The 22,525-nt window shown below is 52.5% G+C and overlaps 1 protein-coding gene across 1 annotated transcript; it reads right to left on the reverse strand.

Moving 5' to 3' along the window:
- Window positions 1-4,226: 4,226 nt before the first annotated feature.
- On the reverse strand, window positions 4,227-22,375 carry RRP1B (ribosomal RNA processing 1B). The gene is made up of 9 exons (XM_063953991.1): window positions 22,273-22,375; window positions 22,006-22,070; window positions 19,431-19,528; window positions 18,862-18,881; window positions 18,446-18,562; window positions 10,714-11,093; window positions 10,478-10,615; window positions 10,277-10,331; window positions 4,227-4,492 (listed from the first exon to the last, which is right to left on the reverse strand). Exons 1-9 carry the CDS (start codon window positions 22,373-22,375, stop codon window positions 4,344-4,346), a joined length of 1,125 nt encoding a protein of 374 aa, XP_063810061.1. The 3' UTR covers window positions 4,227-4,343.
- Between the last annotated feature and the right edge of the window lie 150 nt (window positions 22,376-22,525).

Here is a 22,525-nt window from a genome sequence, read left to right on the forward strand (position 1 = left end):
GTCAATCTGTTCCTAGTTTGCATATTTGTATGTGTCTGTTTTCTTCTTTTCTCGCTTATATTCTCTGCATTCTCGGCTCGGTCACATTTCTTTCTTTCTTTCTTTCTCCCTCTTCCTTCCCTCTTTTTCTGTTTCTCTCTAACTTTCCTATTTTAAAACATATTAACGCAGACTTTTGCCATATTGGACACGTTGCTTTGATTTTGCTCATACTATTGTACACTGCTGTGGGCAGCTGTTTTCTATGTGTTCGATACTTGGTTTTCTTGTGCTTGTATATCGATTTATGTCTGTGTTGTTTTCAATAAAAACAGATTTAAAAAAAAAAGAAACCTGCCAAACGGAATGGTAAGCCGCAACCATCTTCCCTAGCACTCGAGTGCATTGATGAATTGATACTCTTGCCAGTCTCAGAATGTCCTTGATCATGGTCTGGATTTCCAGAGCTTTTTCCGCCGGCAGAAACACCCTCCGTAGTTCCGTGTCTAGAATCATGCCCAAGAAGGGCAGGCGATTTGTCGGAATTAAGTGAGACTTTGGCAAATTTAGAATCCAACCATGATGTTGCAGAACCGTCAGGGAGAGTTCCACATTTCGTAGCAACTACTCTTTTGATCTCGCCTTTATCAGGAGATCGTCCAAGTACGGGATAATTAAGACCCCCCTGCTTGCGTAGGAGTACCATCATCTCCGCCATCACCTTGGGGGCCGTGGAAAGCCCAAACGGCAATGTCTGAAATTGGTAATGACAATCCTGCACCGTAAATCTTAGGAAGGCTTGATGAGGATATATCGGGACGCGTAAGTAGGCATCCTTTATGTCGACTGACGCCATAAAATCCCCCCCATCCCCATCTAGGCTGGAGATCACAGCTCGAAGAGATTCCATCTTGAACGTTTTCAAGTATTGATTGAGGGATTTTAGGTTCAGAATCTGTCTGACCGAGCCGTCCGGCTTCGGCACGACAAAGAGGCTCGAATAGAACCCTTCCCCCCTCTGGGACGGGGGAACCGGGACAATGACCCTCTGTTGACATAGCTTTTGTATTGCAGCATTTACCACTTCTCTTTCTGGAAGAGAAACTGGCAAGGCCGATTTGATAAAAGCGGGGGGGGGGGGGGGGGGGGAGGAGGCATCTCCTGAAACTCCAGCTTGTACCCTTGGGACACTATGTCTAAGACCCAAGGATCCAGTGTCGATTGAAACCAGACCTGACTGAAGATTCGGAGACGGCCCCCCACCGGCACGGACTCCCGCAGGGAAGCCCCAGCGTCATGCGGTGGACTTGGTAGAGGCGGGGGAGGACTTTTGGTCCTGGGCGCCAGACACAGCAGGCAACCTTTTTCCCCTTCCTCTACCCTTTGAAGCGAGGAAGGACGAGCCCCTTCCTTTCTTGTATTATTAGGCCGAAAGGACTGCATCTGATAATGGGGTGCCTTTTTCTGTTGTGCGGGAACATAAGGAAGAAAAGATGACTTACCCGCAGTAGCAGTAGACACCAGGTCAGCAAGGCCGTCACCAAACAAGACACTACCTTTGAAAGGGAGAGCTTCCATAGCTTTCTTGGAGTCGGCATCAGCATTCCATTGATGAATCCACAGCGCCCTCCTGGCCGAGACCGCCATGGCATTGGCCCTTGATCCCAATATCCCTCGCCGCATCCTTTAGGTAATCAGCAGCGTCCTTGATATAACCAAGAGTAAAAAGAATGTTATCCTTATCCAGGGTATCCATGTCAGAAGCTAAATTATCAGCCCACTTAGCAATAGCACTACTCACCCATACCGACGCCACAGCAGGTCTGAGCAATGCACCCGAATTAGCGAAAATGGCCTTCAATGTCGTCTCCTGCTTGCGATCCGCTGGATCCTTGAGGGCAGCCGTGTCAGGAGACTGAAGCGCCACCTTCTTGGACAGTCGGGACAGAGCCTTGTCCACATTGGGAGACGTCTCACATTTCTCCCTGTCGTCAGAGGGGAAAGGATATGCCATAAAAATTCTCTTGGGAATCTGCCACCTTTTGTCAGGCGACTCCCAAGTCTTCTCACAAAGAGCGTTCAGTTCATGAGAAGAGAGAGGGGGGGGGGGGAACGTCACCTCAGGCTTTTTCCCTTTAAATAAACAAACAAACCCTTGTATCTGGAACAGGAGGTTCCTCAGATATATGTAAAACATCTTTAATAGCCACAATCATGTACTGAATACTCTTTACCACCTTCGGATGTAAACTGGCCTCATTGAAGTCGACACTGGAATCAGAGTCTGTGTCGGTATCTGTATCTGCCCTCTGGGTAAAGGAACGTTTCTGTGACCCTGAGGGGGCCTGTACCTGAGACAAAGCGTCCTCCATGGATTTTCTCCACGTTTGTGTCTGAGAATCAGATTTATCAAGCCTCTTAGATAATAACGCCACATTTGCATTCGATGTACACAACATATTCACCCAATCAGCAGTCAGCTGTGCCGACATTCATTCCCAAATCTTTCTCCGCACCCCCAGTAACTTCCTCCGGGGAGGAACACTCAGCCTCAGACATGTCGACACGCAGTAATGACACACCCACACTCACACCGGCCAAAAGGGGACAGACCTACAGGGAAGCCTGCAGACAGAACACAGATGGAGTATGCCAGCTCACACCCCAGCACCCATATACTACTAAATCAATAATATATGATGGCTGTGCTGTAAATACACATACATATATAGCACCAAATTGCCTGTGCTCCCTTGTACTTGTAAGGAGACTGGAGGTCCGGGCCAGCGTCTCTGCAGTGGTTTTGAAGATATAAAATGGCGCTGGTAAGCTGTGCGGCTAAGCCCCGCCCCCTTCCCGGCGCGCTGTAGTCCCGCTTAAATTTGAATTTTTTTATACTGGCGGGGGTATCGTATATGGTGCTCGGGCACCGAATATGCATCTCTTGCCAGTCAAAAGACCCCCAGTAACTTGCTGTCCAGGGCGCTACCCCCCCAGCACCCTGTGAGTGCCGTTGGTTTGTGTGTGGGAGCATGGAGCGCTGCGCTGTACCTCCGTTACTGAAGTCTTCTGCCATCACTGAAGTCTTCTGCCTTCTGCATACTCACCCGGCTTCTGGTCTTCTGTGAGGGGGATGACGGCGCGGCTCCGGGAACAAGCAGCTAGGTGCACCAAGTGATCGGACCCTCTGGAGCTAATGGTGTCCAGTAGCCTAAGAAGCAGAGTCTTTAACTCAGAAGTAGTAGGTCTGACTTCTCTCCCCTCACTCCCACGATGCAGGGAGCCTGTAGCCAGCAGGTCTCCCCGAAAATAAAAACCTCACAATAAAGTATTTTTCCAGAGAAACTCAGCAGAGATTCCCTAGTGTGTGTCCAGTCTCTCCTGGTCACGAATCTAACTGAGGTCTGGAGGAGGGGCATAGAGGGCGGAGCCAGTTCACACCCAAAGTCTTTTAGTGTGCCCATGTCTCCTGTGGATCCCATCTATACCCATGGTCCTTTGGAGTCACCAGCATCCTCTAGGACGTAAGAGAAAACATGAAAAACTCATGTCAACCTTCCTTATGACCCTAGAAACCCTGTCGACCTAAACATTGTTGACCTAATGATCCACACCCACGCTCCCCATTCGCTCTCTCCTCAAATTAATTCCTCCCTTTCCTGTCTGCAAGATTTTGCCCGTGGTGCTTCATACCCCTGGAATTCTCCCCCACTACAAAACTTCAAATGGGCTCTCAGGACCCACTTCTTCATCAAACCCAGTAGTCTCTCATCCTAACTCTGTTTCACACCACTATCTTCCCCTTCTGTCTGCCCCTCCCTTTAGAATATAAGCTCTCACGAGCAGGGCCCTCTCCCCTTATGTGCTTTCCTCTTACTTTATCTTCTACTGCTGCTACTTTGTATTCAGAGACTCCGTAACACACACATATACAAGCGTCATATCAAACTAGTCAGCATAGTCTCATTGTGCGGTCCTAGCCGCACTGCAATCACCGCTAAGACACACTTTCTGCAAAAGACACTAGAAGATTCTCACGCAACCCTGGCGTGCCAAGAGGGGCTGTTTGGTGTGACTGTCGTAAAGATGTATGAGGACACATCTGTGTATTGGTGATGGATGGGGAAATTGTGCCCTAGACATATGAGGGGAGAGGATGAGGCCGTCTTAATGTATTGTACTAAAGTTGACGTTGGAGCTGGAAGCGAATTATTGATGAACACTTGGTCTAAGTAGTCACTGAACACTTCTCCCACTTCACCAATGGCCCCATCAGTAAAAAGGTTTATTGTAAGCAACAGGATATAGAAGCCAGAAATCTGCAGTGATAGTCTATAGTCCAGGCCGAATCAGTCCTCGGAGGTTCAGAAGAAATCTGCTGCTCGCGCTCTCGGCACAGGACTGGTTGACGGAGTTTTCAAAACACTGTGCTCTGGTTGCTGGCTGGGATTGAAGGGAACGCGGGATGAACCTGTAGGACTGACCAGGAGGCTGCGATCTGTCCTCTTAAACTCTGCAGGAGAGAAAGAGGAGAAGATTAGCAACGAGGAGAATACACTGTCTAGTATAAAACGACCAATCAGCACTAGGCACCATTTCAAAAGAGAAAGACAAGGTGCTCCGCAGCAGCTGCGGCAGTATGCAGTTATTCCCCAGCGTAAATGTAGAGAAGCTGCAGCCCGAGCATAGTCCCGGCCGCAGGACTGTTAGCAAAGCCCAATGCTGAGCACCGTATACAAAACGCAAGAGGTATATACGTATAAAATGTGCGCGCAGCACTGAGCCGGGATCGCAGATCCCCAGCTGCAGCGTATAAAACTAGGAAGAGAATATAATAACTATAAATATATATATATCTATCTCTATCTTACAGTATGTAGCGTTTCATTTTCTATTGTCCCCCTCCAACGACAGCAGAGTGTCCTCCCTGGCCGGCTCCCGCGGCGCAGGGGTAGGAGGAGGGGCAGGGGGCCGGCTATAGCAGCAGAGGTAGGAGGAGGAGCAGGGGCAGGGGGCCGGCTATAGCAGCAGATGTAGGAGGAGGAGCAGGGGCAGGGGGGCGGCTATAGCAGCAGGGGTAGGAGGAGGAGCAGGGGGCCGGCTATAGCAGCAGGGGTAGGAGGAGGAGCAGAGGGCCGGCTATAGCAGCAGATGTAGGAGGAGGAGCAGGGGCAGGGGGCCGGCTATAGCAGCAGGGGTAGGAGGAGGAGCAGGGGCAGGGGGCCGGCTATAGCAGCAGAGGTAGGAGGAGGAGCAGGGGCAGAGGGCCCGGCTATAGCAGCAGGGGTAGGAGGAGGGGCAGGGGGGCGGCTATAGCAGCAGGAGTAGGAGGAGGAGCAGGGGCAGGGGGGCGGCTATAGCAGCAGAGGTAGCAGCAGGGGCAGGGGGCCGGCTATAGCAGCAGAGGTAGGAGGAGGAGCAGAGGCAGACGGCCGGCTCCAGCGGCACAGGGGTAGGAGGAGGAGCAGGGGCAGGGGGCCGGCTATAGCAGCAGAGGTAGGAGGAGGAGCAGGGGCAGGGGGCCGGCTATAGCAGCAGAGGTAGCAGGAGGAGCAGGGGCAGGGGGCCGGCTATAGCAGCAGAGGTAGCAGGAGGAGCAGGGGCAGGGGGCCGGCTATAGCAGCAGAGGTAGGAGGAGGGGCAGGGGGCCGGCTATAGCAGCAGAGGTAGCAGGAGGAGCAGGGGCAGGGGGCCGGCTATAGCAGCAGAGGTAGCAGGAGGAGCAGGGGCAGGGGGCCGGCTATAGCAGCAGAGGTAGCAGGAGGAGGGGCAGGGGGCCGGCTATAGCAGCAGGAGTAGGAGGAGGAGCAGGGGCAGGGGGCCGGCTATAGCAGCAGAGGTAGCAGGAGGAGCAGGGGCAGGGGGCCGGCTATAGCAGCAGAGGTAGCAGGAGGAGCAGGGGCAGGGGGCCGGCTATAGCAGCAGAGGTAGCAGGAGGAGGGGCAGGGGGCCGGCTATAGCAGCAGGAGTAGGAGGAGGAGCAGGGGCAGGGGGCCGGCTATAGCAGCAGAGGTAGGAGGAGGGGCAGGGGGCCGGCTATAGCAGCAGGAGTAGGAGGAGCAGGGGGCCGGCTATAGCAGCAGAGGTAGGAGGAGGGGCAGGGGGCCGGCTATAGCAGCAGAGGTAGGAGGAGGAGCAGGGGCAGGGGGCCGGCTATAGCAGCAGAGGTAGCAGGAGGAGCAGGGGCAGGGGGCCGGCTATAGCAGCAGGGGTAGGAGGAGGAGCAGGGGCAGGGGGCCGGCTATAGCAGCAGAGGTAGGAGGAGGAGCAGGGGCAGGGGGGCGGCTATAGCAGCAGAGGTAGCAGGAGGGGCAGGGGGCCGGCTATAGCAGCAGAGGTAGGAGGAGGAGCAGAGGCAGACGGCCGGCTCCAGCGGCGACGGGGTAGGAGGAGGAGCAGGGGCAGAGGGCCGGCTCCAGCGGCACAGGGGTAGGAGGAGGAGCAGGGGCAGGGGGCCGGCTATAGCAGCAGAGGTAGCAGGAGGAGCAGGGGCAGGGGGCCGGCTATAGCAGCAGAGGTAGCAGGAGGAGCAGGGGCAGGGGGCCGGCTATAGCAGCAGAGGTAGCAGGAGGAGCAGGGGCAGGGGGCCGGCTATAGCAGCAGGAGTAGGAGGAGGAGCAGGGGCAGGGGGCCGGCTATAGCAGCAGAGGTAGGAGGAGGGGCAGGGGGCCGGCTATAGCAGCAGGAGTAGGAGGAGGAGCAGGGGCAGGGGGGCGGCTATAGCAGCAGAGGTAGCAGGAGGAGCAGGGGCAGAGGGCCGGCTATAGCAGCAGGAGTAGGAGGAGGAGCAGGGGCAGGGGGCCGGCTATAGCAGCAGAGGTAGGAGGAGGGGCAGGGGGCCGGCTATAGCAGCAGGAGTAGGAGGAGGAGCAGGGGCAGGGGGGCGGCTATAGCAGCAGAGGTAGCAGGAGGAGCAGGGGCAGAGGGCCGGCTATAGCAGCAGGAGTAGGAGGAGGAGCAGGGGCAGGGGGCCGGCTATAGCAGCAGAGGTAGGAGGAGGGGCAGGGGGCCGGCTATAGCAGCAGAGGTAGCAGGAGGAGCAGGGGCAGGGGGCCGGCTATAGCAGCAGGAGTAGGAGGAGGAGCAGGGGCAGGGGGGCGGCTATAGCAGCAGAGGTAGCAGGAGGGGCAGGGGGCCGGCTATAGCAGCAGAGGTAGGAGGAGGAGCAGAGGCAGACGGCCGGCTCCAGCGGCGACGGGGTAGGAGGAGGAGCAGGGGCAGAGGGCCGGCTCCAGCGGCGACGGGGTAGGAGGAGGAGCAGGGGCAGAGGGCCGGCTCCAGCGGCGACGGGGTAGGAGGAGGAGCAGGGGCCGGCTCCAGCGGCGCAGGGGTAGGAGGAGCAGCAGGGGCAGATGGCCAGCTCCCGCGGCACAGGGGTAGGAGGAGGAGCAGGGGCAGATGGCCAGCTCCAGCGTCAGGAGGAGGAGCAGGGGCAGACGGCCGGCTCCAGCGGCGCAGGGATAGGAGGAGGAGCAGGGGCAGAGATCCGGCTCCTGCGGCACAGGGGTAGGAGGAGGAGCAGGGCAGACGGCCGGCTCCCGTGGCACTGGGGTAGGAGGAGGAGGAGGAGGAGGAGCAGACGGCCGGCTCCCGCTAATAGGCACTCTTCCCCTCCTCCACTTCTTACTCCCCACAGGCACATCCTCCTCCACTTCTCTTACTTCCCCCCACAGGCACATCCTCCTCCTCTTCTTACTCCCCCACAGGCACATCCTCCTACTCACTCCTCTTCTCTTACTCCCCACAGGCACATCCTCCTCCTCTTCTTACTCCCCCACAGGCACATCCTCCTACTCACTCCTCTTCTCTTACTCCCCACAGGCACATCCTCCTCCTCTTCCCTTACTCCCCACAGGCACATCCTCCTCCTCCTCTTCTCTTACTCCCCACAGGCACATCCTCCTCCTCCTCTTCTCTTACTCCCCACAGGCACATCCTCCTCTTCTCTTACTCCCCACAGGCACATCCTCCTCTTCCCTTACTCCCCACAGGCACATCCTCCTCCTCTTCCCTTACTCCCCACAGGCACATCCTCCACCTCTTCTCTTACTTCCCCCCCACAGGCACATACTCCTCCTCTTCTCTTACTCCCCCACAGGCACATCCTCCTCCTCCTCTTCTCTTACTCCCCACAGGCACATCCTCCTCCTCTTCTCTTACTTCCCCCCACAGGCACATCCTCCTCCTCCTCCTCCTCTTCTCTTACTCCCCACAGGCACATCCTCCTCCTCTTCTCTTACTCCCCCACAGGCACATCCTCCTCCTCTTCTCTTACTCCCCCACAGGCACATCCTCCTCCTCCTCCTCTTCTCTTACTCCCCCACAGGCACATCCTCCTCCTCTTCTCTTACTCCCCCACAGGCACATCCTCCTCCTCCTCTTCTCTTACTCCCCCACAGGCACATCCTCCTCCTCCTCTTCTCTTACTCCCCCACAGGCACATCCTCCTCCTCCTCCTCTTCTCTTACTCCCCCACAGGCACATCCTCCTCCTCCTCTTACTCCCCACAGACACATCCTCCTTCTCCTCTTCTCTTACTCCCCACAGGCACATCCTCCTTCTCTTCTCTTACTCCCCACAGGCACATCCTCCTCCTCCTCCTCTTCTCTTACTCCCCCACAGGTACATCCTCCTCCTCTTCTCTTACTCCCCCACAGGCACATCCTCCTCCTCTTCTCTTACTCCCCACAGGCACATCCTCCTCTTTCCTTATTCCCCATAGGCACATCCTCCTCCTCTTCTCTTACTCCCCACAGGCACACCCTCCTCTTTCCTTATTCCCCATAGGCACATCCTCCTCCTCTTCTCTTACTCCCCACAGGCACACCCTCCTCCTCTTCCCTTACTCCCCACAGGCACACCCTCCTCCTCCTCTTCTCTTACTCCCCACAGGCACATCCTCCTCCTCTTCTCTTACTCCCCACAGGCACATCCTCCTCCTCCTCTTCTCTTACTCCCCACAGGCACATCCTCCCCCACTTCTCTTACATCCCCACAGGCACATCCTCCTCTACTTCTCTTACTCCCCACAGGCACATCCTCCTCCTATTCTCTTACTCCCCACAGGCACATCCTCCTCTACTTCTCTTACTCCCCACATGCACATCCTCCTCCTCTTCTGTTACTTCCACACAGGCACATCCTCCCCCACTTCTCTTACTTCCCCACAGGCACATCCTCCTCCTCTCCTCTTAATCCCACACAGGCACATCCTCCTCTACATCTTACTCCCCACAGGCACATCCTCCACCTCTTCTCTTACTCCCCACAGGCACATCCTCCTCTACTTCTCTTACTCCCCACAGGCACATCCTCCTCTACATCTTACTCCCCACAGGCACATCCTCCTCTACTTCTCTTACTCCCCACATGCACATCCTCCTCCTCTTCTGTTACTTCCACACAGGCACATCCTCCCCCACTTCTCTTACTTCCCCACAGGCACATCCTCCTCCTCTCCTCTTAATCCCACACAGGCACATCCTCCTCTACATCTTACTCCCCACAGGCACATCCTCCTCCTCTTCTCTTACTCCCCACAGGCACATCCTCCTCTACTTCTCTTACTCCCCACAGGCACATCCTCCTCTACATCTTACTCCCCACAGGCACATCCTCCTCTACTTCTCTTACTCCCCACAGGCACATCCTCCCCCACTTCTCTTACTACCCCACAGGCACATCCTCCTCCTCTTCTCTTACTCCCCACAGGCACATCCTCCTCCTCTACTTCTCTTACTCCCCACAGGCACATCCTCCTCTACATCTTACTCCCCACAGGCACATCCTCCTCTACTTCTCTTACTCCCCACAGGCACATCCTCCTCTACTTCTCTTACTCCCCACAGGCACATCCTCCCCCACTTCTCTTACTACCCCACAGGCACATCCTCCTCCTCTTCTCTTACTCCCCACAGGCACATCCTCCTCCTCTACTTCTCTTACTCCCCACAGGCACATCCTCCTCTACATCTTACTCCCCACAGGCACATCCTCCTCTACTTCTCTTACTCCCCACAGGCACATCCTCCCCCACTTCTCTTACTTCCCCACAGGCACATCCTCCTCCTCTTCTCTTACTCCCCACAGGCACATCCTCCTCCTCTACTTCTCTTACTCCCCACAGGCACATCCTCCTCCTCTACTTCTCTTAATCCCCACAGGCACATGGAGGCAGCACTGTAAGGACCTTGTGTGTGTCGCCTGCTTGCAGCTTGGTAGCCAGTGTTTCGCTGAATCGTTATAGCAATTACTGGCTATTACTGCCTGATTAAAGCCATATTCCGCAGTTTCCTACCTGTCGTCATGTTCTTGTTCAGGCTGAAGGTGACTTTCTTGGACTTGCAGTTTATCTGTGTAGAGACAGGATACGATCACATCACAGTGAGACCTCCCATGTCCTCGGCCCCAGGACAGGAACCTCCAGAGGAAGAAACTCATTAAGCCCGGGTGGGTTATGCCCACCTCAGCAACCCGAAACACCCCTACGGCACTTTACCTGCCTTCCTCTACCCTTTGCGGTTTTCACATATACAGGTTTAGGGGCCTCCGCTTTCTGGAAAGTCACAAAGTCCTGGACGATGGAGGTTACTTTTGCTGGTGGAGTGAGAGTACTCTCCGCTTTATTACTGATCATCTGTAGGAAAGCAGGACATAGGTAATATGTAACACGTGCAATGCCGCCGCTGCGCCTCCTTCTCCTGTGTATTTAGTACATTGTATTACAGCACTGACCTTCCTCCTGCAGCGGGTGAGTCTCCGCCTCCTCAGTAACGCACTGTGAAGGGGCATGACACGGAGCCCCAGCCTGAGCAGGCAGCAGCGTCGTCTTCTCACCCGGCTCTTCGGGGCTACAGAGTCCTCTTTATGTGGCGTGGTAGAAGCCCAGCGCGCGGGCACTTCTGGTTCTCCCTCTGTGTTGTGTGGCCCGGCTACGCCGTTCAGCGTGGGGTGTGCGGTGTCCTCCTGCCTAGAAGCCAGACGCTTCTTCTTGCATTTCTTCTTGGCTGGAGGAACATCTGCACTCCCCGGTAACTGCGGAGGGTATTCAGACACCAGAGCTGCTCGCGGACGTTTACCCTTCTTAAGCGGCTCTGTGACCTCTCCCCCGGAATCTGAGGAAAAGCAGGGGACGTTTTTAGGGGATGTAGTCGGGATCCCAATGGTCACAATACTGAAAAATCCCAAAGATATTGGGGTTGGCTGCAAAAGGGGACAATTAGAGACAGGCTGTGGGAGTGGTGGGTTAGGCTGCGGGGTACAAAAGAAGGGGGGGGGGTAGTTAGAGATAGACTGCAGGGATGAAGGGGGGGCTAGGGATAGGCTGCGGGGGTGGCGATTAGGCTGTGGGAGAGAAAGGTTAGGCTTGTGGGAGGGATGGGTTAGGCAGCAGGAAGTGGGGCTAGGGATAGGCTGTGGTATAGGGATTAGGGATAGACTGCGTAGTAGGGATTGGGGGTTGGTTAGGGATAGGCTGCGGGAGGGGACGGTTAGGGCATTATGACTGCTGGAATTCTGCTGACGGCATTTCATACCCAACCCATTTTTAGACTACACAGACATGTTGTGCTCCCCCCATACTGACTGATAATGACACAGCTGCTCCCCCCACAGGGACGGATGACACAGCTGCTCCCCCCACAGTGACTGATAATGACAGAACACCCCCCCCCCCCACAGGGACTGATAATAACACAGCTGCTCCCCCCACAGGGACTGATAATGACACAGCTGCTCCCCCCACAGGGACTGATAATGACACAGCTGCTCCCCCCACAGGGACTGATAATGACACAGCTGCTCCCCCCACAGGGACTGATAATGACACAGCTGCTCCCCCCACAGGGACTGATAATGACACAGCTGCTCCCCCCACAGGGACTGATAATGACACAGCTGCTCCCCCCACAGGGACGGATAATGACACAGCTGCTCCCCCCACAGGGACGGATAATGACACAGCTGCTCCCCCCACAGGGACGGATAATGACACAGCTGCTCCCCCCACAGGGACTGATAATGACACAGCTGCTCCCCCCACAGGGACTGATAATGACACAGCTGCTCCCCCCACAGGGACTGATAATGACACAGCTGCTCCCCCCACAGGGACTGATAATGACACAGCTGCTCCCCCCACAGGGACTGATAATGACACAGCTGCTCCCCCCACAGGGACGGATAATGACACAGCTGCTCCCCCCACAGGGACGGATAATGACACAGCTGCTCCCCCCACAGGGACGGATAATGACACAGCTGCTCCCCCCACAGGGACTGATAATGACACAGCTGCTCCCCCCACAGTGACGGATAATGACACAGCTGCTCCCCCCACAGTGACGGATAATGACACAGCTCCCCCCCCCACAGTGACGGATAATGACACAGCTGCTCCCCCCACAGGGACGGATGACGACACAGCAGCTCCCCCCACAGGGACGGATAACGACACAGCTGCTCCCCCCACAGGGACGGATAACGACACAGCTCCCCCCCCCACAGGGACGGATAATGACACAGCTGCTCCCCCCACAGGGACGGATAATGACACAGCTGCTCCCCCCACAGTGACGGATAATGACACAGCTGCTCCCCCCCACAGTGACGGATAATGACACAGCTCCCCCCCACAGTGACGGATAATGACACAGCTGCTCCCCCCACAGTGACGGATGACGACACAGCAGCTCCCCCCACAGGGACGGATAACGACATAGCTGCTCCCCCCACAGGGACGGATAATGACACAGCTGCTCCCCCCACAGTGACGGATAATGACACAGCTCCTCCCCCACAGTGACGGATAATGACACAGCTGTTCCCCCCACAGTGACGGATAATGACACAGCTGCTCCCCCCACAGTGACGGATAATGACACAGCTGCTCCCCCCACAGTGACGGATAATGACACAGCTCCCCCCCCCCACAGTGATGGTTATTGACACAGCTGCTCCCCCCACAGTGACGGATAATGACACAGCTGCTCCCCCCACAGTGACTGATAATGACACAGCTCCCCCCACAGTGACGGATAATGACACAGCTGCTCCCCACAGTGACGGATAATGACACAGCTCCCCCCACAGTGACGGATAATGACACAGCTCCCCCCACAGTGACGGATAATGACACAGCTCCCCCCACAGTGACGGATAATGACACAGCTGCTCCCCACAGTGACGGATAATGACACAGCTGCTCCCCCCACAGTGACGGATAATGACACAGCTGCTCCCCCCACAGTGACGGATGACGACACAGCAGCTCCCCCCACAGGGACGGATAATAGGATTTTGGTACTTACCAGGTAAATCCTTTTCTTTGAATCCATAGGGGGCACTGGAGTACTCTTGGGATATGGACGGCGTAGCAGAACAAAGGCACTGAATATTTAAATTTAGAACTCTCCACCCCTCCATATCCCAGAGTACCTCAGTGTACGACCTCAGTGTTTTTTACTGAGCGAACAGGAACTATATAGAGAGGTTGACAATGGAGAATTCCTATAACATAACGGACAACAACAAAGTTGACCCATAACGTTACTGTCAACTAAACAGTTGACAGCATAACCGATAGACCTTTATAGTTTGAACCAATCGGTGAAAATGTGTTACCATAAGCTCCTCTGAGCTTAATACAAACCAGGTAAAATGTATTACCATAAGCTCCTCTGAGCTTAAAACAACCCAGGTAAAACTGCTCTGGGTGGGCGTCCAGTGCCCCCTATGGATTCAAAGAAAAGGATTTACCTGGTAAGTACCAAAATCCTATTTTCTTTTTCATCCACTAGGGGTCACTGGAGTACTCTTGGGACGTACCAAAGCTTCCCTCGTGGGCGGGAGAGCTGTTTGACACTTGTAACCGTAGGCAGCCAAAGCTAGATGCTGATGCCGCAACCGTTGCATAACGTGTAAACGCGCACAAACGTGTGCACTGAAGGCTATGTAGCCGCGTCGTAGACGCTCCACGACCAACTGGTCCTGACCTTCCCACAGAACCTGTGGGATGAGCTATTACTGACGTAGGCGACTGTAACTTAGCCTTAAAGTAAGCCTGACTTGTAGTCATTTTTATCCAACTGGATAATGTCTGCTGAGAAAATGGCTAACCCCAGTTGGCAGCATCATAGAGAACAAACAACGTATCCGTATTACGCACTGTAGACGTTCGGGACATATAGACGCGTAATGCGTGTACCACATTTAGAATTCTAGAATGTGCTGTCAACACAGGAACCACTATTGGTGTATTGATGTGAAGAATAAGAAATCGGAATTCGTCCGAAGTTCTGCTTTGTCATGAGAAAACTCAAATACGGTGGCTTGGAATACAAGGCACCCAAATATGAAAACAAAACCCTTGCCGAAGCTAAGGCTAGAAGAAAAACGTTTTCCAAGTGAGAAACTTAATCCCCATTTGTTGTAAGGGTTCAAAATATGAAAACTGTAAGAAATCTGAACCCAACCTCAAGTCGCCTGGCACTGTAGGTGGGATAAATGGAGGCTGCACTTTGATGACACCTTGTAGAAAGGTGTGTACCGACGCCATAGAGTCAAACGTCTTTGAAAATAAGTTGACCACACAGATACCTGCACCCTCAGTGCAGATAAACGCAGTTCTCCATCCCACCCCGTTTGTAAAATAACAGAATACGGGTAACTTGAAAGATGATGTCGGAAACTTCCGAGCTTCACCACCTATATAGGCACACCAAATTTTGTAATAATGATCTGCCGTAAGCGGCTTACTAGCTCGTAACATGGTTGGTATAACCGATACTGTAATGCCCTATTTCTTTTCTTAAGAGGGCGGTCTGAACCCCCACCCCGTCAACCGCAGCCGCGGTACATAGGTAATAGGTACATAGGTAACTAGGGGTAAAAGAACGGTCCCTGTTGTAACAGGTTGGACGTATTATGAGCGGGCCAAGATCGTGTGCAAGTATTCCTTGGAGATTCGAGAAGCAAGCTCTCCGAAACCCATGAGATATCACCAATATGAATGTGAGAACCTCCACCGCCACTGCCCTTGTGATCTGTCGTTCTGTACACATACTGAGCGTTACGTTAGTAGCGCCAGTAAGAAGAACCTCTGTTGAGACAGAGTTCTTATGAGCAGATCGTCTAAGTATGGAACGATTGTCACTGGCAGGGCTCTGAGATGAGCTATCATCACCAACATCACTTTGGTAAATACCCGAGGCGTTGACAAGAAGCCAAACGGTAGATGAAATGGTTAATGGTTGTGGCGTTTTGCAAAACTCTAGAACCTGTGATGCGGTGACCAAACCGGAATGGGTATTGAAGATCAAGCGCAATTATGCAATTTTGTGGCTCCAAATATGCAAATACTAACCGCAGAAATTCCATTTTCCAAACTGCAGTAAGTGACTTGCTGATTGAGACTGCGACGGAGCCCTCTGGTTTCGTTACGCCAAACAGAGGGGAATAAGTAACCCTGACTCTGTTGGTGTACCATGGCTGGAAATAAAAACAGCTGAAAACAGCAGAGACTGAATGGCAACCTGCCAAAACTCTTAATTTCGTCCGACAGAGGCAGTATTTTAACCTTTAAATAGCGGATATATCCATGAGTGGATGTTTGGAAACCCGGCAAATGTGTAAAGGCGCGCTTCCACAATTGGAAATTCGAGATGGCCTAAGAGGTCGTCAAGCCACTGTCTTGTTGACTTTAGCGCCCTGGTGTTACAAGTCTTGACTTGTACCACAGCCTTGAAAAGACTGGATTCTAAAGACTTTAAACGCCGGACCAAAGTATTTACGTTTTGAAATTTATCAAACAACTTCTGGCCTTGTCGTGCTGAAACTAGCGACGCTAAAAAGCGAGAATCGAGGTAACAGCCGTCAGCAGAAGCTTTACAGAGATACTCTGCCGCTTTGTATTAACGATAAGTCAAACGTGATCGTCATTGTTTCCATACATAGAGCGCCTAGTGAGCCAAATGTATCTTGGGTGTTTATAATGTTTGACACAGACGAATTCACCAATGGCGGATTCTCCCATTTAGATGTGGAAACGGGTAAATAGACTTAAATCTTAGTCAGATATTCTAAATAAGAAATTCATTGAAAATCTGTTGTTTATTAAATTCGACGGATTAGATGTTAGAGTCTCCTTAGTCTCTGTAAATTCGAGACATTGACTCACTGGTCATTAGCAATGTATGATTGCCCAAACCCCGCACTATCTGATTGCTGGTTTAATGTGAGGTCTGACATAGAATTATCCGACTGCATTAAATTATAAGACCAGTTAAATTAACACCTTGGTACCCAAAGGAAAATTGTACCTTTGGAAAGACTCCTTCATTAGAGCTTGCGGAATAACTTCCGTCGATCTTACCGCTCTTGTCGAGCGGAGTTAATTTGAATTGCCAATGTTTAACATAGGATCTGGGATTCTGAAAGCCTACACACATAGTGAACATGTGGTAGATTTATGTCTAGTTTAAAAGTATTTTTAGTCTGCGCTGGAGCTTACTTCCTATGCAGACAGACAACACAATAGGCAACGGACAGACACCTGCACGACTTAGTAAAGTTATTATCTGAAGGTGTGTAATATATATTTATTTCTGGCTGAAAAGCAGTTCACATGGGCAGCCTATGTGAAACCCGAACCAAAAATTCCCACAAACACCCCTGCGCCTCTGGTGGCGTAGAGATGTATGGCAGGAATGTTCCGGAATTACAACTGTAAAACAACAGGAAGCATGGTTAAAATGGCCCCCATGCCATGCTGACCCTGATAATCACAGAACAATTGCTTCAGTGTTAATATAGCCTATTATACAATGATAATCACAGGCAGGGTACAACACATGCTCTAGTGTGAATAAATATATATATGCTCTTATACAGTGATAACCACAGACATTAATATAGGCTCATAGCGTATTATACAGTGATAATAACAGCATTAATATAGGCTCAATAGCCTATTATACAGTGATAATCACAGACATTAATAGGCTCAATAGCCTATTAAGTGATAATCACAGGGCATGTTACAATACATGCCTCCCGTGTTACAATACATGCCTCACTATCATTAATATAGGCTCAATAGCTTATTATCTAGTGAATATTTTACATCACCTTGCCGCTGTAATCCGCCAGATTCCACCGCCCCCCTTCCCCCCGTGCTCCCTGTAACGCTGTGTCTCAGCGGGAAGCCAGGGAATTCTTGCAGGGAGGCTTTCTTGCCGAGCAGCGGAGGTCACCAGGAGCGCTCCGTTGCTTCTTCTGGTGACTGACGGAGCGTCTGCGGGTGGCCGTTGCTAGGCGGCCGGACGGAGCGGCGGCCCGTTGTCACCCTCTTAGCGCTGTCTGCGGGTGGACGGAGCGGCGCCGGTTCTGGCATGCTGGGCGGCCGGACGTAGCGGCTGGGATGGCCGGACGGAGCGGCTGCCGTATGGAGCGGCTGGGGCGTATGAGCGGCGGAAGCGGCATTACAATACTCCCACATAGCGGGCGGCAGCCTGCGCTGACCGTCCCGTTCCCCAGCCTACCTTATCTGATCATGTCTCCAGTCATGGCTGCGACGGGGCTTCTATGTGTAAGCTCCGTCCAGCTTCTCAGTTCATGGCTGCGACGGGGCTTCTATGTATAAGCTCCGTCCAGCTTGCAGGAGACAGTAGGCTGCCTGTGGCTGTGAGGGTGCTCTTTGTGAGGACCGACACGCCATGCGCTGCCTTGCAGCGGCACCATCCCGGACCCATGTTTTTCTAGAAACTGGGAAGGGAAGTGTAAAAAGTAAAAATGAAAGTAAAAATGAAAAATTTATAAAATCTTCCACAAGTGTGGGAACTTCCACAAGCCGATGTTAGTGCTGTGAGCACCGAAAAAACACTGAGGTCGTACACTGAGGTACTCGGGGATATGGAGGGGTGGAGAGTTCTAAATTTAAATATTCAGTGCCTTTGTTCTGCTACGCCGTCCATATCCCAAGAGTACTCCAGTGACCCCTAGTGGATGAAAAAGAAAATGACACAGCTGCTCCCCCCACAGGGACGGATAATGACAGCTGCTCCCCCCACAGTGACGGATAATGACACAGCTGCTCCCCCCACAGTGACGGATAATGACACAGCTGCTCCCCCCACAGTGACGGATAATGACACAGCTGCTCCCACAGTGACGGATAATGACACAGCTCCCCCCACATTGACGAATGACACAGCTCCCCCCACATTGACGAATGACACAGCTCCCCCCACAGTGACGGATGACGACACAGCTCCCCCCACAGTGACGGATAATGACACAGCTGCTCCCCCCACAGTGACGGATAATGACACAGCTCCCCCCACAGTGACGGATAATGACACAGCTCCACCCATGGCGTATAGTCTGTGGCGTTATCCTGCGCTGTGCAGCTGAAGGTCTGGTAATGGCCGGAATGACTGATCTCCCTCACGTGTCCTGTATGGTCACTCACTTATCGCCAGTTTCTCTTGAGCTTTTTTCATTCGCCTGTGAAACCTCCAGCTGCTGAATTCATCGTCATCTTCATCCGTGGAGACTTCTTCTGGAAGGTCGTCCTGGGGAAAGATACCTGAGGAGAAACATGGAGAGGACGGCGCTGAATCTGTACTTACAGTATGCAGCGAATACTGGCAACTAAGGGTGGGTGCGCCGGGGCGCGTGTGCGGGTGGGTGCGCCGGGGCGCGTGTGCCGGGGCGCGTGTGCGGGTGGGTGTGCCGGGGCGCGTGTGCGGGTGGGTGCGCCGGGGCGCGTGTGCGGGTGGGTGCGCCGGGGCGCGTGTGCGGGTGGGTGCGCCGGGGCGCGTGTGCGGGTGGGTGCGCCGGGGCGCGTGTGCGGGTGTGCACTGGGGTACATGCAAGAGAACTAACCTTCTGCAAGATCTGTAAACCTAGAAAATGAGATTGTGAAAAAAAAATAAAAAATTAATACACAGGCAGCGACATGGCAGCCTCTGAACCCCCTACCCCGGACAGCCCCTTCACCACCCAATCACAGGTACTCACCGCCTCCACCCACCAATCACAGGCAGCGACATGGCACAGCCTCTTAACACTTACCCAGGACAGCCCCCTCACCACCCAATCACAGGCCCCTCACCACCCAATCAAAGGTGCTCCCCGCCCCCACCCACCAATCACAGAAAGAGGTGCTCACCGCCCCCGTCCCCAACCAATCACAGGCAGATGTCAGCAGTGGTTACCGCCCCCAACCCACCATCATAGGAAGACGTCAGGGTTGATCACCTGCCCCCACCAATCACAGGCAGATGAAAGAGGTTCTCACCGGCCCCCACCCACCAATCACAGGCATGCGGCATTGGTGTTCACTGGCCCCAACCCACCAATCACAGGCAGTGGTAAGAGGAGACAGACGGAGGTGGTTGCAGCACCTCCCCCACCCCCGGTAGGAGACAGTTGCCCCCATACGCTACACTTACTTTTTCACCAGCCAGTACAGACTCTTGCGGTTTCGCACAGGAATGTTTTTCTTACTTGCCAGGGCGAATAGTCTGTCCGATAGCGCCTGATAGTCAAACTGAGAGCGGGAGACAATATATGACACTCTTTATAATAAATTATATTTCTATCATTAAACCACATGCCCCGCCCATCATCAGATTCCCACAACCATAATGACCTCTAAACACGCTCAACAGTGATCGCTAAAGGGTGGGAACGAGTAATCCCATCACATGTTGTAGAGCCAGTAATCCCTTCCCATTGCATGTTGTAGAGCCAGTAATCCCTTCCCATTGCATGTTGTACAGTCAGTAATCCCTTCCCATCGCATGTTGTACAGCCATTAATCCCTTCCCATTGCATGTTGTACAGCCAGTAATCCCTTCCCATTGCATGTTGTACAGCCATTAATCCCTTCCCATTGCATGTTGTACAGCCATTAATCCCTTCCCATTGCATGTTGTACAGCCATTAATCCCTTCCCATTGCATGTTGTACAGCCATTAATCTCTTCCCATTGCATGTTGTGCAGACAGTAATCCCTTCCCATTGCATGTTGTACAGCCAGTAATCCCTTCCCATTGCACGTTGTACAGCCAGTAATCCCTTACCATTGCATGTTGTACAGCCAGTAATCCCTTACCATTGCATGTTGTACAGCCATTAATCCCTTCCCATTGCATGTTGTACAGCCATTAATCCCTTCCCATTGCATGTTGTACAGCCAGTAATCCCTTCCCCATTGCATGTTGTACAGCCAGTAATCCCTTTCCATTGCATGTTGTACAGTCAGTAATCCCTTCCCATCGCATGTTGTACAGCCATTAATCCCTTCCCATTGCATGTTGTACAGCCATTAATCCCTTCCCATCACATGTTGTAGAGCCAGTAATCCCTTCCCATTGCATGTTGTACAGCCAGTAATCTCTTCCCATCCCATGTTGTACAGCCATTAATCCCTTCCCATTGCATGTTGTACAGCCATTAATCCCTTCCCATCACATGTTGTAGAGCCAGTAATCCCTTCCCATTGCATGTTGTACAGCCAGTAATCCCTTCCCATCGCATGTTGTACAGCCAGTAATCCCTTCCCATTGCACGTTGTGCAGACAGTAATCCCTTCATATTGCACGTTGTGCAGACAGTAATCCCTTCATATTGCACGTTGTGCAGACAGTAATCCCTTCCCATCCCATCCCATGTTATACAGCCAGTAATCCCTTCCCATCTCATGTTGTACAGCCAGTAATCCCTTCCCATCGCATGTTGTACAGCCAGTAATCCCTTCCCATTGCATGTTGTACAGCCAGTAATCCCTTCCCATCGCATGTTGTACAGCCATTAATCCCTTCCCATTGCATGTTGTACAGCCAGTAATCCCTTCCCATCGCATGTTGTACAGCCAGTAATCCCTTCCCATCGCATGTTGTACAGCCAGTAATCCCTTCCCATCGCATGTTGTACAGCCATTAATCCCTTCCCATCGCATGTTGTACAGCCATTAATCCCTTCCCATCGCATGTTGTACAGCCATTAATCCCTTCCCATCGCATGTTGTACAGCCATTAATCCCTTCCCATCGCAGGTATTTGTGTGTTTTGTGTCCAGCTTTCTTTTTGTCACAGGCAGGCGCCCAGTTTGGGGGCGACATTAATCCAATTATCGAATGATACATGAAGTTGATAACGGGACTATGAGATATATCGGGACAGAACTCGTATGGAAAGTTACTGCAAACAGAGGCGGATATGGTACTGTGCGTCACGGAGCCGTCAGCGATTAGTGTGCGTGTAACGTGTGAATCCCAGATACAGTACAGACAATAACAGCAGAGCGTGCATAGCGTGTCATGTGCTCCGTTATAGTGCACGGTAGTCTGTGTGTATAATATTAGGGTGTGTGTATATATATGTATATATATATATCTCTATATATATATATATATATATATATATATATATATATATATCTATCTATATCTCTATATATATATATATATATCTATATCTCTATATATATATATATATCTATATCTCTCTCTCTCTCTATATATATATATATATCTCTCTCTATATCTCTCTCTATCTCTATCTATATCTATCTCCTGACGAAAGGTGCTAATAAAGTGCACCTGAAACGTTGAAAGCATGCAGTTGTAGCTGTGGAAATTATTTACAAAGCCGAGGAGTGCCTCTCAAAAATTGTGTTGCTGTACATTGTGCCCTGGAGGTTCGGAGGGGGCACCCAGGTACTATCTGTTACTGTTTTATGGAGTGCCGGTCAAAATTGCTGGATTATATATATACACACACACACAGACACACATACATACATACATACACATACCTATATACACACACACAATATAAACAGGGGCTGCTCTGCTCTATTACACCCATAGGTGGCAGCAGGTAGCACAGATCACACATTTACCAGGTGGGTAAACACTACAGGAGGCGGGTAATAAATACCCCAGAGGGGGCGGATGTTACACACCACCCAGATATCACTATTATACATCTGTAATGAAACACCTCTTAGCCAGGATAATACCTGCAGGACGGGTCCGATATCTTCGTTGTCCTGTGCTTGATGTCCCCCAGATTCTGTCCCCCCTCCTGCAGGGGGAAACAACAGGATTAAGATGGTCAGCGAGGAGACACGAGGCACAGTGTAGTACAAGAGAAGGTGTGTGGGCCTCACCATTAGATGGCTGGTCAGTAGGTGTGTGTAGGTGGTGGTGGGGAGGATGGGGTCTCACCATTGGACCACCGGATGTACGGTCAGTAGGTGTGTGACGTGTGGGGGGGTGGGCCTCACCATTAGATGGATGGTCAGTAGGTGTGTGTAGGGGGGGTGGGGTCTCACCATTAGATGGATGGTCAGTAGGTATGTGTGTGTAGGGGGGGTGGGGTCTCACCATTAGATGGATGGTCAGTAGGTGTGTGTGTAGGGGGGGTGGGGGACTCACCATTAGATGGATGGTCAGTAGGTATGTGTGTGTAGGGGGGGTGGGGGTCTCACCATTAGATGGATGGTCAGTAGGTATGTGTGTGTAGGGGGGGGTCTCACC

Source organism: Pseudophryne corroboree, chromosome 2 (assembly GCF_028390025.1).
Source record: "Pseudophryne corroboree isolate aPseCor3 chromosome 2, aPseCor3.hap2, whole genome shotgun sequence".
Taxonomy (NCBI): Eukaryota; Metazoa; Chordata; class Amphibia; order Anura; family Myobatrachidae; genus Pseudophryne; species Pseudophryne corroboree.